Below are 16,374 nucleotides of genomic sequence, written 5' to 3'. Positions count from 1 at the left end.
AATGTATAATGTAGGCGTGAAACTTTCATATGAGGAAACATGACTTTTAATGATGAAAATTTAATAATGTACCATAAGATTTTCTTTTGAGCTAGCTCATAGTGTGTATTTATTATTCAAAAGAAATGAATTTAATACCCCATGCAAAGGCTTTCAAATATATATATATTTATCATATTAACTCAAAGCGGAATCTTTGTTCAAATGATGCAAATTTATTGTGAAATTGTTGGTACATATCCGAAAGTTTACATTTTAAAAGATATAACAACATTCTAACAACTCTATTGTCATAATTTGATAATTAATAAAATATTTTGAATTAAATAAGAAGACAGCAACGGTGATCTGATTTCTTTTCTACTGGCTTGCTATCCACTGCAGCTGGTGGAGGAGTTTTAAATAAATCTTCGGCAATTTTTTGAAAAAGAGGATCAACAGTTCCATGCTGTTTTGCTGATGTTATGAAGTACGGAAGAGATTTGGATTTTGCCCAATCAAGAAACTCACTCTCATTATAAGTAGGTGGCAAATCGCATTTATTTGCAACCAAATAAATTTTGCACGTTTCTGGACAATTTTCCCTAACCATATTGTACCACTCCTCACCTTGGACCAATGAGTCGTGATTAGTCAAATCCGTTACAACAATTGCCGCGGCAGAATTTCTAGAATACATTGGAATAAGGCTTTTGAACCTCTCCTGGCCTGCAGTATCCCATAAATTTAATGCAACTTCGCCTAAGCAAGTTGCAACACGCATTTGAATATAAGTTGCAGCGATCGTACTTGAGCAATTTTCAAAAAATTGTTGAGTTGTGTACATCGTAATCAGACTTGTCTTTCCAACGCCTGCGCTTCCAACAACGATTACTTTTCCCTCTGGCACACTTTCTTCTTTTTTCATAATGTCACTTTTAAGAAAATTCAATAACCTCATTGAATCAGACGAGTCAGAATTCTATACTGAGATTTAATTTTTGTTTAACAGTTAAGGAATGGTTATAAGAGCATGCTCCTGGTGATAAGTGTTCAATCTTGGTTAATTATTTCCTTAGAATCGCATTAAAATTCAATTAATTCAAGCGTAAACTCATATTAACACTATATAAAAACGTCATAAAAATATGTTTGAAATTCATTAATGTCTGTTATGCAAATTACTTAGCTTCAAATAAAGATATTGATATCAATACTTATAGTTTTTAAAGAAGAGGAATATGGTGTGATCATGTATTCGTATATACTAAGATTTTTTATTACCTGAGTTCATCATTTTCAAAAATATTCAAAAAATATGAAAAAAATAATAAATGTTGAAATAATAAATGATAAAAATGTCGGTTCTTACGAATTATGTGAGTGGAGAAACAGTTTGGCGCGTCCATCAATGGTCGAACGGCATCAGAGAGACATAATACACATTTAACTAATAAAAGTGACAATTTAATTTTTTTGGATGACTCTTTCTCCAGAAGAATCTCAGAAGATTTTAACGCAAAAGCTCGAGATGCTCAAGGATAAAAAGAATGATAGGAACATGCAATTCCTTCAGAATTTATCTATTTCTTTAGAAACATCACCTAAAATTGATGATCCAAACTACGATAGAGGAAGAGAAGCAGCATTTCAAAAAGCAACTATAGAAGGAGTTTACAAAGCCAAAGAAATCATGGATGAACTCAATATCCAATATATCAGGCAAGAAAAGCCAGCACAACCACAAGAAGAGAAGAAAGCAGAGCAGTAATTGTCTTCTTTAAATAATAAAATGTTTGATAAAAATAGAATTTTCATTCAATAAAAATAAATATTTATAAAATTACGAAAGTATTATATTATACATTTAAGATACTAATATCGTTAATATAGTAACGAAGGAATTGTCTTCCAAATATGAAATCATCTTGAATAAAAAAATAAATTTTCACAAATATTACGTATTTAATAATGAATAATAATGACAAATTCTTTTATTCTAGAAGGTAATGGAGATGAATATGATGGTTTGTAAAATTCGAAATTTGTATTCAAATCTACCAAAAGAAATGTTGGAAAACAAAACGTTTTGTTTCTAAGATGAGACTAATGAAATCGATTATACTTCAAGTTGTAGTTTGCCTTTCATTATGATATTTCCAGAGAAGGAAAATTTTGAAATAACGTATTTTAGTTACATCGCCCCTTGAAAAAATTGAAACCCCCTTGATAATTTGTTCGTTTTAGAAATTCAAAGTTTTTACATATGCAGCAACCTCCCGTATCCGTATTTGGAACGGGAGCTCGCCCAGTGACATCTTTTTCTGTTTCAATGCCAAAAGCCAAGCCTATGAGAAACTCTATTCTAGGCACGCCTTTGCTTGGAACAAAAAATAACCTCAAGGCAATACAAAACAGACCGCAAACAAGATCTTCTCTCGGTGTGAAGTCATGGAGAGCGAACCTATTTCCATCAAGCTCGCCAGCTTCTAAGCGTGAAGTTGAATTACTTGGAGAATGGTTAAATTCTGTACTTGCAGAAAACCTCGAAACCAACGAAAACCCATTAGATGTTTGCACTAATGCTCAGCACTGGTTTTCAGTTGCTTTCAATGAATTATTACGCCAAGTTTCTGTTACATGTGCTGAAAGAGGCAGATTATTCGCAGTCATATGGAAACGTAATCAGGACTTGCTATCCAAGCTAGTCCAGATACAGAAACAAGAGCGTCAATACATTTTACAGTGTCATAAGGAAAGAGTACAATTCCTTAAAACAGATTTAGATTTTAGCAAAAGCAGATTCGAAACAGTTCAGAATGCTTATAACGAAGAAATGGGACGTTGGAATGAATCTCATGAAAAAGATTTATCAAAATTCGATAATTTACAGCAAAAAATCGATGAACAAGTTGCATCTCGTAATGCATTACTTGCTGAGCTTAGAGACTTACAGCAGAAGCTTGGAATCAAGCCTGCAATGGAAAATGACCCACAATCAGAACCCGCTCCTATTTTTAAGGCAGAAGAAATGCGCGCGAAAATGCAAGATCTCAGAAAACGTATCCGTACAAAGAAAATTCCAAATCTCGAATTAGTAAATATAATGGACGAATTAGACGCACTTTTGAAGCAGCAAAAGCTTTCTGTTGCTGTCTCAGGTATACGAGCAACATACTCCGAATTATTCCTTTCTTTGCCATCAAATGCTCAGCCAAAAAAACATGACCACGCTTGGCTTTCTGCTGCAATCTCTTTTATATACTCATACTATCTTGCAGCTATAGAAAGCAATGGAGTCAAAGAAATGGCACAAATTCCTTTCCATCACTTCATTTACGAAACATTCTTAAATCTCTACGGTACAAGACCAGAAACTGAACAGACAATATTAGATATGTTTACTCTTGCTTACAGTTTACGCCAAGAATCTTCTCGTGTTGAACTTTTTGTTAGATTTATCGGATTATCAGAACCTCTTGACAGTGAAGTCCTACAGTTCTATCTTTACTGTCTTAGCCTTATGAATAAAGAGCATAACGGACCTCTTTTCCCAGAAAATGAAGGAGCTGACCAAGTTTTCATTTCTCCGTTCCCGTCGAACTCGTTGATCAATGCTAGCGATGTAGTTTTGCAGCGCTTTACAGAAGGAAGAACTCTCAAGTTCTATACGGAGCGTATTGCAAAGATTACTCAAGATGGATCGATAAGGTTCGGCCGCCAGAACGTCGCAGAGCTTGATGCTGTTCTTGGCTATCTTACAAATGCATATATCGATGAAAGCGACAAATACGATGACATGATTAATCAATTTTTCGATAAAGAAAATATTACGACATTTACACAATTCAAGACTGCAATTTCGGCATCAAGACAAGAGATATCTTCAGAGGAATATCCTAAAATCATGGCAGAAATTCTTAAACGCGGTGAAATTACAAAGAATTTGTTCAAAGACATGGTTAAGAACTACGGCTACTTTAAACAATTCGTTATTAAGACAGAAGAATTTAAAGGCGTTCAAAGTACGGATGATATTGTTCCATTTGTTAAAATGGAAATGGAATCTTGGGAGCCAAAGTTCCAGGAAGTCCTCAAAAAGCTCGAAGCGGCTACAGACGAAGTATCTGCAAAACAACTCAGAGCTTCAAAAGCTAAACTCGAGCAAGTTCTTACAGGAAGATCCATTGGTAGAACATCAAACCAGTTAATGAGAGAATTCTTTGAAAGAACGACACTCTCATCTATGACTATGTAAGTAAATATTTTTGTTTTTGTTTATAATTATTTTACATTTTTAACCAATTACCTTTTAAATCTGCGCTTGGGTACATGATACCTTCATTAATCAGCATTTCCCAGGTTTGTTATAAGCGCAACCCTAAAAAAGATGAAAATATTAGGCAATTATTATTGTTATTTCAAAATCAAAGTGATGATATCGATTTCCTAGTGTAAATATTACTAGTTCCAATGTTTATTAAGCTCAATGAGAACTTTTGATTTCCAAAAAAATTTCAAAATTTAAAATTTGATTTGAATTTTATAGAGATTTGATCTGATTTTCTTCAAAATAAAATTTACACTGGATTTCAATTTTATTGCATTATCAAATTTAAATAAAATAAATCATAAATATATTTAAAAAATCAAGAATTTAGTGAATAATCATTTCGGAATCAATGATATATAGCTTGAACGCAACAAAAATGAGAACACATGGATGTGGAAAACATTGGGTCTCTTAAAATCATATCATTTAGAAAATCAGACTTTGATGAGAAATTTATACAAACAGATGAAAAATATCAAAGCGAAATGTCAATATTATAGAAGAAAATCTTTATGCCAATATATACTTGGCTTCCGAAACTTCAGGAATTTGAATTCACTTCTTTTTGGAGCAAATAAAATTGGTAATCTGTGTAACATTTTCATGCATTTTCTTATTGAGAATAATGATATCTAACCTGCACATACGAAACATTTGTGTCACCATATAGGATATGAGTTTATGATAAACTCTGATCTTCAATTATTTCAATATTTGTATAAAAGAATTTTAATTTATCTATATATACTAATGTCGACATCTACATTTGATTCATTATCGCATGCTTTGACTTATTTTGTTAATCTAAACTTCAAATTCTTGCAATATGATTTCATATTTTTTATTTGCTGGCCAGAGATAATAATTTGAATTCCTCGAAGTGCGTTAAAAAATAGAACAATATTCCCAATATATAATCTTAAATTCAAAAAATTGAAAATTGTAAGTTTTTACACCGGTGCTAATTCTAAGTGGAATACATTCCTGTTACTTTAGAATAACACAAATGTCATTAAATTTTCTTTATTTAATTTTAAATTAATTTTTGATTAATTTTGTAGTGAAATCAGAGTTTTGTAATCAGCTAAACATCTCAAAACACATAGTAGAGAACACATTATATAGAATAAATTGTCTAGATAATTTGAAGAATTCCGAAAATAATGCTCAACCAATATCGATCAATGTATAATGAATCGAATAGGGTTATTAATCTAGTTTAAATCAGAATTAGTGATAAATAATAATGGAATGCGTATTCACATATATTTTCCTAAAATATTTCTTACAAAGTGTAACGAAATGCTTCGAAACCCTTAGGCTTATATGTTACATGCAGCAGGCGCTAGTATAGATTCACCCAATCTAAGAATGGTCGTATATTTTCTAAGGTTTCTGAACGAACTTTCTCAGAACGAGAAATTAAATGCAACCGAAAAATAGAAATCATATTTTTTCATATTTATACTCCGATTCGTATTTGTATAAAATTTATCCCACTCACTTGATCTGTGAAATAATTGTCACTTTTATTGTTCAACACCGATAGACTTTAGACTTAAATGATCAAAGCAGGTTGGGGTACGAAACAGGGCGGCCTTATCAAAACATGGAAGAAGCGCTGGTTCGTCCTCGAAAAGGATGCACTCGTCTATTTTACAAAGGAAGGAGGTGAAGAACAAGGAAGAATCCCAATCGGATCTACTTGTGTTGTTTCACCAGCTCCAGATTGCAAGAAACAACCAGCTTTCAAGATCGTCACAAGCGAGCGTACTTATTTCATCGTTACCGATACTCAAAAAGAATGTTCTGATTGGATTTCAGCAATTTCGAACACAATCGCTCACTGTCCCACATCTACAGCAGCTGCTCCAGTTCCAGCACCAGGGGCGAAAGCGGCCGGAGCACCAGTTAAGAAAGCTTCTATGGAAGATTTTACGATTATCGGCGTTCTCGGTCGTGGAACATACGGAAAGGTCCAACTCGTCAAACAAAAAGAAACAGGCAAGCTCTTTGCTCTTAAGACAATGAGCAAGAGGCTTTTAGCCGAGACAGATCAGATTGAGCAAACAATTGTCGAAAGAGATCTTCTCCTCAAAGTCAAATGCCCATTCCTTGTTGGTGCCCACTATACATTCCAAACAGACGCAAAGGTTTTCATGATTCTTGATTACGTACCGGGAGGTGAATTATTCGGTCGTTTGAAACAAGAATCCAGCTTCCCAGAATCACGTACAAGGCTTTATGCAGCTGAAATCCTTCTCGGTTTAGGATACCTCCACTCGAAAAATTACATTTATCGCGACTTGAAGCCCGAAAACATCCTTGTCGATATTGATGGCCACTTACGCCTTACAGACTTCGGCCTTGCAAAACGCGCTACAGATAACGAATCAACAAACTCATTCTGCGGAACTCCTGAATATATCGCTCCAGAAATGATCCAGCGCCTTCCTTACACAAAGGCCGTTGACTGGTGGTCACTCGGTATCTTAATCTTCGAGATGCTTACAGGCCTTCCACCATTTTACGATGAGAATGTTAATCAGATGTACCGTTCTATTCTCAGGGACGAAGTAGCCTTCCCATCCCACATTTCTCTTGCTGCTCGCAATCTTATCAACAAGCTCTTAGATAAGAATCCAGCAACTCGTCTCGGTTCAGGTCCTACTGATATGGAAGAGATCAAGACTCATCCATTCTTCAAAGACCTCAACTGGAGTGAAGTCGAAGAGAAGAAGGTCAAGCCAGAGTGGGTCCCAGAAATCAAGGACGCTACAGATACTTCTTGCTTCGATGAAGAATTCACTCAGGAAACAGGAGGTGTTTCATTCGAAGATGGAAGCTTAATCGGACATGATACACAACAACAATTCACCGGATTTACTTGCACACAGGATTCAGCTCTCGATGATCTTTAATTTTTTTTTGCATTTTCTTTTTTTTATGAATTTTATTTAGGATAAAAGTTATATTTCGTTTGGAATGAATCGAGTGAGTTTTTTGGATCTTCCTTCTCAGAATGAACCGAAATTTATTTTATTTTTTCTGAGCGAGTGACATGGACAATTTTTATCAAATTTTGAGACAAATGATTATTTTATGCGTCATTATTTCCTTACAATCACATCACTTTTAGCATTATCTATAATGGGTATAAAGAGTATTTCTGTTTTATCCGATTAAAAACTCTTATTTATATGTTATTTAATCAAAAATCATTAACTTATTTGTTTCAGCGAGAAAAAACTTTAGTATTGTTGTAAACAGAAATTCATCAAAAGTGACACCTCAGAAAAGCTAAAATATTGAATTTTTGGAACTTTTGATAGAGCACGTTTTTAAATATTAATTAAAGTAAATGTATATTTTGTAAAGATTCTTTTTAATAAAAAAAATAAAATTTTGAAGAAGAACACAAAATCTTCTGAAAAATAATATCACATAAACTCATATTATTTTCTAATATATAACTATTTTATATAAAAATCAAATTCAATGATCTTAAAAGCGAAGGATAAACCTCAAAATTTACGAATATAATGAGTGGGAATATAATGCTTATCTATCATAAAACCATATGAAATATCAATTTTTGCTTTACGCCTAATTTTTGACGACAATTAGCAAAAAATGTTAAATGTTAACACTCAGTCCATTTGAATATGAAAAATAAAATTGACTTTGATTAAATGTTTTTATTTATCATGCAATTCTTCTTGCGACCAAAGATTTGAATAAAAGTTCAAAAAATAAGATAGCTTAAAAAATAATATACGGTAGTGTTTACTAATAGATGAATAGTATATAATTCTATTAAAATGGATTTGATCCAAAAAAATATAAAACCAAAAATAATTGTTATAATTTAAATGAAGAAGTAATTTAAAACGATTTTATTTATGATCAAATTTTATATATTTTTTTGGATCAAATCCATTTTAATAGAATTTATATACTATTCATCTATTAGTAAACACTACCGTATATTATTTTTTAAGCTATCTTATTTTTTGAACTTTTATTCAAATCTTTGGTCGCAAGAAGAATTGCATGATAAATAAAAAACATTTAATCAAAGTCAATTTTATTTTTCATATTCAAATGGACTGAGTGTTAACATTTAACATTTTTTGCTAATTGTCGTCAAAAATTAGGCGTAAAGCAAAAATTGATATTTCATATGGTTTTATGATAGATAAGCATTATATTCCCACTCATTATATTCGTAAATTTTGAGGTTTATCCTTCGCTTTTAAGATCATTGAATTTGATTTTTATATAAAATAGTTATATATTAGAAAATAATATGAGTTTATGTGATATTATTTTTCAGAAGATTTCATTCTATATGCCTATGAAAAGTACTCTCAAAACTAACTTTTTCCTAATTATAATTAAATCTCGAATATTGTATTATGCTTAGTATTATTTCATTTTTCTCATTCAATTTAGAATTTACAAATGTCAAAAAATTGAGAGCTGTCACTTTTGATGAATTTCTGTTTATGACAGTATTGAAATAGAAATGATATGTATGGTAAGAATTATTATCAAACATACTCAAATATTCATTTTCAGAAATACGAATAAAAGATTTCGTATGTTCATTAAGGAAACTATAGCAAAATATGCTCAAAAATTGAGATTTATGATCTAAAACTTCATATCTTACGCTCTCATTAGCAGTTAAGATGGTTACAATTCACTATTGATAATTTACTTAAATCACTTGAAGAATAACATTACACACAGTTATTATGTACTAAATGTTATCTTCAACTCTGCTTTCTTAAGCATTAATTGAGAAATGGAATTATTTTGATCTGAATAATAGTCATAAAACAAAAGATAGATCATAAAACCTAACAATGAGCAGGAAACATGCATAATATAGTGCCTGTGAGCTAAACAATATTTCGAAATTTGGATATAAAATTTCGGTTGAAAAAATGTACGTTTAGAAATGGAAGGGTTCGCAGAGCAATATAGCTATGATGATGACGCATGGCAGAAAAAGTTTATTAGGGCAACTCCAGAATTCTTGTACATTTTCAAAAGCGATAAGGATGACAAACCAGAAAAAACTTACAATATTGTTGGCAGCCGAGCTAAAAAACTGAAAAGAACTCAATTTAACAAAGAGAATGTTTTCAAACTCGAAATAGGCGTTATTAAATTAGTATTTTCTGTATCAGATGATGAAGTCAGAAAGAGTTTCATTCATTATTTCCGCAATTCCACAAAAAGAGTCTCATTAATCGCAAGCAAAGTTAAAAGAATTTCTCTTTCTCAACCAAAACGTGAATCATTAGCAGTTCTATCAAGAACTGACTTAATGGCCGAAAATTTCAATCTCGAAGAATACGTAAAGAGCTATGACTTCGCTCTCGAAAACAAAGATACACAAAATGGACAACTAAACTACGCAAAACTTTGCGCAAAATTCCTTTCAATATCTCATCAACAGATTGAATCTGCAATAAAGCAAGGAACAGATGTTAAAAGCATCGAAGGTCTTACAATCCAGGAAATATGCCAGCTTGAACGTCCAATGGCAGAGAAAAGAATATCCTCTCTCGCTTGGATTGCTTCTCAACAAATTGAGTATTTATATGTTCCTCTTCTTTCTTTGTTCACAACAAGAGGAAGGACATTTCTTGTTTCAGTTGACATGTTCCATCCAAGAACTAAATTGAGTGCTGGAAGTAATATCAAACTTTTACATTTAAAGATGCAACTTGGAATTACAGATGATATCCTTCAGAGATTTAACATCTGCGAAGATAAGAAAGGTCGTCTTTGGATTTTAGATGCTTCTTCGCTCTATGATATGTATGAATCAGATGATACAATTTCAAACTTTTCCAAGGAATTGGATAACATGGAATATTTCATTTACGATTCTGTTACACTCAATGCACAACTTAAAAGAATGCACATTTTAACACAACATCTTCCAAAAATCGCAAATCAATTAACAAATCCAATGATAAAGAAAGTTATCGAGACAGAAATGATAGCAAGATTATGCATGAACATCTTCAATTCTTCGTATGATCAATCAAAAGACTGGAAAGCTCAGATTGTTGACTTATTTAACAAAGTATTACTTGATGAAACAACATATTGGAATAGTACACTTGCACAAAACATGCTTGACACGTTTAGCTACACAATTCCTCCAAAAGTTACGATTCCAAGATTTGAATTATTTATTGCTTTGCAAAACACTCTTGGTGTTGACTTTTCTGAATCAAAGGATTACAAATTTGATACACCACTCGATGAATCACAAATTATGTTCGAGCAAGTTGTTCCAAATCATCAATTACTTGAACTTTGTTATTCAGTTCGCCCAATCAACAAAAATGAGTTCAGTTTATTCTGCGACATGAAATATGAAGAATGCTGTGCATCTTTGAACGAAAGAACCTCAGTCATACAAACTTTGTACGGAGAACAGAATCCGATGATCTCCACAATCATGGGAATTCTCACAATTTGCTATTGCTTTGCAGGAAATCTAAAATTTGCAAAGCTTTGTTTCGAGACATGCAAATCAACACATCGTGAGATCAGTCCAATCATTGGCTTGGCAACAGTTTCTCTGGAGAACTATGATCAAGGAGCCCATCTCATTTCTTATTGTCTTGGTGAGAATCATTGGTTTGAAGGATTGTTTTATCATTCTGCAACGATTATTGAATACAGAGCAGGAAATTATGATCATTCACTTCAACTGACAACTCAAGCAAAGAACTTTTACGGATCATTTAATAAGTTATCCACATCTTTGCAGTTTTTAGTTGGAAAGATATTACTTGCTCAAGGAAAATTGAAAGAACTTAAGACATTTGTTGAATCAGAAATGAAAGATACTCCTTTCAAATATTTGCTTCAATCACAAATTTTATACAATGACAAATTCTATGAAGAATCTCTTAATTTGGCAAAACAAGCCTACCAGAAGTTTTGTTATTATTCAGATGAATTCATTGCCTACGAGAATATCCAAATTCTTGCAAATAATTTTGATGTTTTATGCGATTTTGATAATGCATTTGTTTTCTACAACATATTATTTACAAGAGATTTCTCTGGAGAAAATGAAAACAAATCTCCTTCGTGTCGCATCATTGCAAAGAATATCATTAGATTATTCTTTAAGTCAATGGCAATCAACAATGCTAACCAAGTTGCTTCAATAAGACAACAAGCATTAAATGAAGAATTCCCTGGTACTGACAAACTTCTTGATGAAATTTGTGCAAACGGACCAGTTGAATATCTTAAATCTGCAAAGCCAGACGCCTATCCAAAGATCTACAAACTCATTCTCTAATCCTCTTTTCTTTTATCCATGTTAATCTATCTTTTATATTAAATAGTATTTTTGTTTTATATAAAATTACAACAATATGTTTTTTTTTATTATTATATACAACAAACAAAATAAAAATTAAATTCCGAATTGAGCCTTTCTGGCTCCCATACGAACCTGATGACTTACAGCAGCTATATCTTTTCGTATCTTACTGTTTTCATTTCGAACTTCATCTAAAAGCTCTTCTTTCTTCCTTAATTCCATCTTGAGAATACTTCTCTTTTTCTCTAACTCTTCTCCATTCTTTTGCTCTTCGCCAAGTATTTCGTAATCTTGATCATTTTGAACTGGAGAAGGCATCATATCTATCTCTTTCATGGTCTCATGCAGCTGCTGCTCATTGCTCTGCTCTAAGTTATGTGCAGCTTTTCTGAGAATCTGCATTCTTTTCTGTGTTTCTGTTAAATGTCCACTCAACATCAAAATCTTATGATTGTGCTGCTGAGCTAATGAAGCAAGTTCTTTTTCGTACTGCTTATCTATATGTTCGAGCGCATTCTTACGATCGTTGAGAGCTGTAATGTGTTCTTTTTCCATATCTTCAATTTGTGCAACACATTCTTGTAATTTGGCTCTCGACATTAGTAAATTGTTAGCACGTTCATTATTACATTTCTGAGCATAGGATCTTAGCTGAAGAATAACTCCGTTGTTAATAGTATTGCAGTGGTCTTTAGTTTCAATATCTAGATTATCTTTTTTACGATTTGTACGAGATAATGTTGCAGCATTAACATCAATTGTATTTCGAAGCATTTCTATCTCTTTTTCAACTGATTTATAAGATCTTTCCAATCTTCCATCAATGAGATTTGAAATATTTTCAAGTTTTGTTCCAAATTCATCTTGTATTCGGTTAATTTCGTTTTCTTGTTCTTCTCTTAGCTTCTGTATAAATAATTGATGATTTAATGTCATTTGAGAAAGCCTCATTTGATGATCTACTTGCATTCTTCGCTTTTCTCCATCCTTTATTTGAGTGAGAGAATCTATTTTTCCTTGAATTCTTTCTAATTCTTTTTCTTTTCTTACAATCTCTGATTTATACTGAGTTAAAACTTCTGAAAATCGCTCAATTTCATCATCAGCAATACTAATTTTTTGCTGGATACGGAATTGAATATTTTTAACCTGGCGTTCAAGAGCGAAAGGTGCTGCTTTGCTCATTGTTGCCGTTTAAAAATTCGAAAATCATCAAAGAGATATAATAATGAGATGTTAACACACATATATAAATTAAGTATAGTGTATCTAAGATATTTATTAAATCATAATGGCTATATATTGAATTGCTCAACATTATGAAAGCACAATTTTGAAATTATTGCCTTATCGCAATAAGACATAGCCCATTTAAGTTATTGATAGAATGATTGGCGTATTTGCCAAATTTTCCATTTTCAAATAAATATAAAAGTGACGAAAATTTTAATTAAAAAGAAATGGGTATTTCAACATGTCTATACAAGATGATGGAAAAGAAATGGTTTGTAATGATAATGTGGCAAGTATGCGCCATAATGAATGTTAGTGGCGCATCATTTGTCACACTTATGAATAATTTGAACGGAAGAACGATGCCATTCTTCCAACTCGCATTAACATACACAACTCTGCTCCTCGTCCATTTTAAATTCGCCCCAAAAACATCAATGCCATGGATTAAATACTTTATTGTCTCAGTACTAAATTTTGGCGGTGATGTTACAGCTATTTATGCATATACAATGACTTCATTGTCATCTTCTATGCTTTTAGTTACGACTGTAATCTTTTGGGTTGCACCAATTAGTTACTTTTTCCTGAAAAGAGATATTTCTTGGCAGCAAGTACTTTCAATCTTTATTGGCGTTACAGGCATCGTTTTAGTATTCGTTGCTGATGGAATTGGCGATACCCATTGGCAAGGAAATGTTCTTGCTCTTGCTTCTGCTTTTTGTTACGCAATTGCCAACATTTTACAAGAAGTTTTAGTATTTGAGAATACAATTTCAACATTCTTATTCAGATTTTCATTATGTACAGCTCCTGTTGCTACAATTGTTACAGGTTCGGTTGAATGGAAACAAATTTATACGTATCATTGGAGCTGGCAGATAATTTGCTTGCTAATAGGCTATGTAATAATTCTGTCACTATATTATAGCTTAGTTCCTTTTGTTCTTCAACATTCCAGCGCTACTGAGATGAATATCTCGTTTTTATCAAATAACTTTTACTCTCTTGCCCTATCCATACTATTTTTCGGACAGAAAGCTTCCTGGCTCTATTTGATCGGATTTATTTGCATTCCAATCGCAATTATTATTTTCTGCGTTTGGGCACCCGAAGAAAAATACAGAAATGCAGGACCACAATATTCTGACAATCCACATTACGAATTTTCCCAGAAATACATCGATAATACAAAACTTGTTAATTAATTTGATTTTTAACTATTACCATTATACAGCATCGTTTACCATGATATTTATGATAACTTTATGCTTTATACATATATTGTTTTTATTTAATATATGTATAATTATACCGAAGATGAAAAGAAGTCAGATTCTGATAGATTAAAAATTAAATTGCAAGCACAAACTCGAAGAACTCATCGCTAACGATAAGCTCAACAACCACGTAATGCAACTCGTTCGTGATTCCCACAGAATATAATTCTTTAATGCTCATTTTTAAGTAAAAATGATCTTTATTTTTAAAATTATGTCTTTTTGAGAGTTCAAATTAAATTTAGATAATAAAAGCAACGAAATTGAAACAAAATACTTCAAGTATAGCTTTGAGACAATATGGAAGTATGATGTACATCTTGAATTCATTGAAAGATGGAGTAGGTGCCAAAAGTGCTTACTCTTAAACAACCGTCGGATTTCCGGGTGAAATCGTGACACACTTTCGTCTTTCGTAGGCGGTGGTGGTTGTTACAAAAGGTAACTTCGAATGTAGCGTGAAATCTGCAAAAAAAATTCTGAAATTTGAATGGATAACACAAAAATTGAATAGTTTACGTCAATAAAAAAGAGAAAAATAAAGCCAATGTGTCTCGAACCTAGGACTTAGAGCAGCAATCCCACTGTTTATCAAATTACACTACATGCATCTCTCACCTCAGTGAATGAGATCAACTATATGATAACTTTTTCCCCATTATATTCTTGTGGAAAAGTGACAAATAGCAACTTTGACCCTCTCTCTTGAAAGATGCTCGTTTTGAAATGGCCGGGTAAATTACGAGGATTTCGATAATTTTTTTTGTGAAATGAATTGAAAAATACACTTGAAGTAATATTACTCCAAGTCTAATAAAATTGTGTGATCGGATCTTTGAATAGTTTACATAAATTTATGAGAAAACTCTTGATTATCTTCCTATCCATTATTACTATTCTCTCATTGTTCTTAGCATACGTTATAGATAGCTCATGTGTTGTTAAACCAGGATTCACAATCCATAATTTAGATCCAAACAAAAGTATTTTATCTAAATTTGTACAATTTTGCATCTATGCATTAAATTTCAAACCCGAACTCGATGGTATAATCAAGAAGGGAGTATTTGATGATACTCCAGAAAGAGTTCCATTTTATATGGTTCGAAAATTAAACATTAATTACACAAAGTTCGAAGACAGACATTATTGGATATTACAACCAAAGACAGGTGCTACTGATAAAGTAGTATTTTACGTTCATGGAGGTGCTTACGTTCAAAATATGATTAGCTTCCAGTGGTTTATGGTTGGAGCTATTATTAGTCGTACAAATGCAACATTTATCATTCCAGATTACGATCTTGCACCAAGGTGGACATATACGAAGCTGTTTTCATTCATCAAAAACTTATATTTACATGTTTTGGAGAAAAACGCACCAGAGAAAGTATATCTTCTAGGAGATTCAGCAGGATCAGGATTTATACTTAGTTTCGCCATGTCTCTCAGAGATATGAAACTTCCTTTACCATCCAAGATATTTATGGTCTCACCATGGGTAGATTTATCAATGACAAATCAAGATTGCTATAAGAACGATAAAGTTGATACGATGACAAGTATTTCTGGTCTCATTCAAGCTGCTAAACTCTTTGCTGGAGATATTGATCTGAAAGATCCAAGAATCAGTCCACTTTATGGCAATTTACATAATTTACCAAATATCTCTATGTATGATGGTACTCATGATGTCTTAAATCCTGATGTCAGACTTTTGAGAGATAGATTCCAGAAAGAGAACATTCCTTTGAACTATTACGAGTTCCCACATATGTTCCATTGCTTCCCAGCTGTACCATTCCTTAGAGAAGCCAAAGTTGCAAATCAAAATATAGCAGATGCAATTTTGGAGTAGAAATATTAACTATAATAAAGACTATTTGTGAGATAACTTAAAAATTTCCTATCTATTTTGCTATATCTATTTTATTTTTCTGAATTTTATTCCATTTCAATGAAATTCAAAATTCTATGGAGGAATATATATGCACAAGATTAACATAGACTTTCGTAAGTATAAATTTATGAGATGTTTCTTAATTTGCTGTATCAATTTAGATGAATGATTTGATTATCATGAAATTTAATAAATCAAAGCACTACATGCGGTAAAAACTCAAGAATTTCATATGTATGTACAGAATATGTTAGAGAAAGCTCAAGAGATTTAAAATTAG

At 32.2% G+C, this 16,374-nt stretch overlaps 8 protein-coding genes across 8 annotated transcripts, besides 2 other annotated features; 6 read left to right on the top strand and 2 right to left on the bottom strand.

Annotated features, from left to right (window-relative positions):
• Nucleotides 1-189: 189 nt before the first annotated feature.
• On the bottom strand, nt 190-1,116 carry TVAGG3_0954360 (retrograde vesicle-mediated transport, Golgi to ER; the record flags this gene model as incomplete). The annotated part of the gene is made up of 1 exon (XM_001308553.1): nt 323-907. The coding sequence occupies one exon, from the start codon at nt 905-907 to the stop codon at nt 323-325; it is 585 nt and encodes a 194-aa protein (XP_001308554.1).
• Nucleotides 1,117-1,396: 280 nt separating this feature from the next.
• Nucleotides 1,397-1,887, top strand: TVAGG3_0954350 (uncharacterized protein; the record flags this gene model as incomplete). The annotated part of the gene is made up of 1 exon (XM_001308554.1): nt 1,460-1,750. The coding sequence occupies one exon, from the start codon at nt 1,460-1,462 to the stop codon at nt 1,748-1,750; it is 291 nt and encodes a 96-aa protein (XP_001308555.1).
• Nucleotides 1,888-2,236: 349 nt separating this feature from the next.
• On the top strand, nt 2,237-4,239 carry TVAGG3_0954340 (uncharacterized protein; the record flags this gene model as incomplete). Its single annotated transcript, XM_001308555.1, has 1 exon — nt 2,246-4,237. One exon carries the CDS (start codon nt 2,246-2,248, stop codon nt 4,235-4,237), a length of 1,992 nt encoding a protein of 663 aa, XP_001308556.1.
• Nucleotides 4,240-5,852: 1,613 nt separating this feature from the next.
• TVAGG3_0954330 (STKc AGC domain-containing protein) lies at nt 5,853-7,275 on the top strand (the record flags this gene model as incomplete). Its single annotated transcript, XM_001308556.1, has 1 exon — nt 5,875-7,233. One exon carries the CDS (start codon nt 5,875-5,877, stop codon nt 7,231-7,233), a length of 1,359 nt encoding a protein of 452 aa, XP_001308557.1.
• Nucleotides 7,276-7,570: 295 nt separating this feature from the next.
• Nucleotides 7,571-7,608: a mobile genetic element.
• Nucleotides 7,609-8,787: 1,179 nt separating this feature from the next.
• Nucleotides 8,788-8,822: a mobile genetic element.
• Nucleotides 8,823-9,278: 456 nt separating this feature from the next.
• Nucleotides 9,279-11,657, top strand: TVAGG3_0954300 (eukaryotic translation initiation factor 3 subunit EIF-3 family; the record flags this gene model as incomplete). Its single annotated transcript, XM_001308557.1, has 1 exon — nt 9,279-11,657. The coding sequence occupies one exon, from the start codon at nt 9,279-9,281 to the stop codon at nt 11,655-11,657; it is 2,379 nt and encodes a 792-aa protein (XP_001308558.1).
• A 78-nt stretch (nt 11,658-11,735) lies between these two features.
• Nucleotides 11,736-12,871, bottom strand: TVAGG3_0954290 (uncharacterized protein; the record flags this gene model as incomplete). The annotated part of the gene is made up of 1 exon (XM_001308558.1): nt 11,775-12,866. The coding sequence occupies one exon, from the start codon at nt 12,864-12,866 to the stop codon at nt 11,775-11,777; it is 1,092 nt and encodes a 363-aa protein (XP_001308559.1).
• A 270-nt stretch (nt 12,872-13,141) lies between these two features.
• TVAGG3_0954280 (transmembrane transporter protein) lies at nt 13,142-14,542 on the top strand (the record flags this gene model as incomplete). Its single annotated transcript, XM_001308559.1, has 1 exon — nt 13,142-14,122. One exon carries the CDS (start codon nt 13,142-13,144, stop codon nt 14,120-14,122), a length of 981 nt encoding a protein of 326 aa, XP_001308560.1.
• Nucleotides 14,543-14,625: 83 nt separating this feature from the next.
• TVAGG3_0954270 (carboxylic ester hydrolase protein) lies at nt 14,626-16,113 on the top strand (the record flags this gene model as incomplete). Its single annotated transcript, XM_001308560.2, has 1 exon — nt 15,294-16,052. The coding sequence occupies one exon, from the start codon at nt 15,294-15,296 to the stop codon at nt 16,050-16,052; it is 759 nt and encodes a 252-aa protein (XP_001308561.1).
• Nucleotides 16,114-16,374: the final 261 nt, after the last annotated feature.

Source organism: Trichomonas vaginalis, chromosome I (genome assembly GCF_026262505.1).
Source record: "Trichomonas vaginalis G3 chromosome I, whole genome shotgun sequence".
Classification (NCBI taxonomy): domain Eukaryota; phylum Parabasalia; order Trichomonadida; family Trichomonadidae; genus Trichomonas; species Trichomonas vaginalis.
Note: the sequence above shows the minus strand (reverse complement) of the source record. Positions and strands in the feature narration are given on the sequence as shown.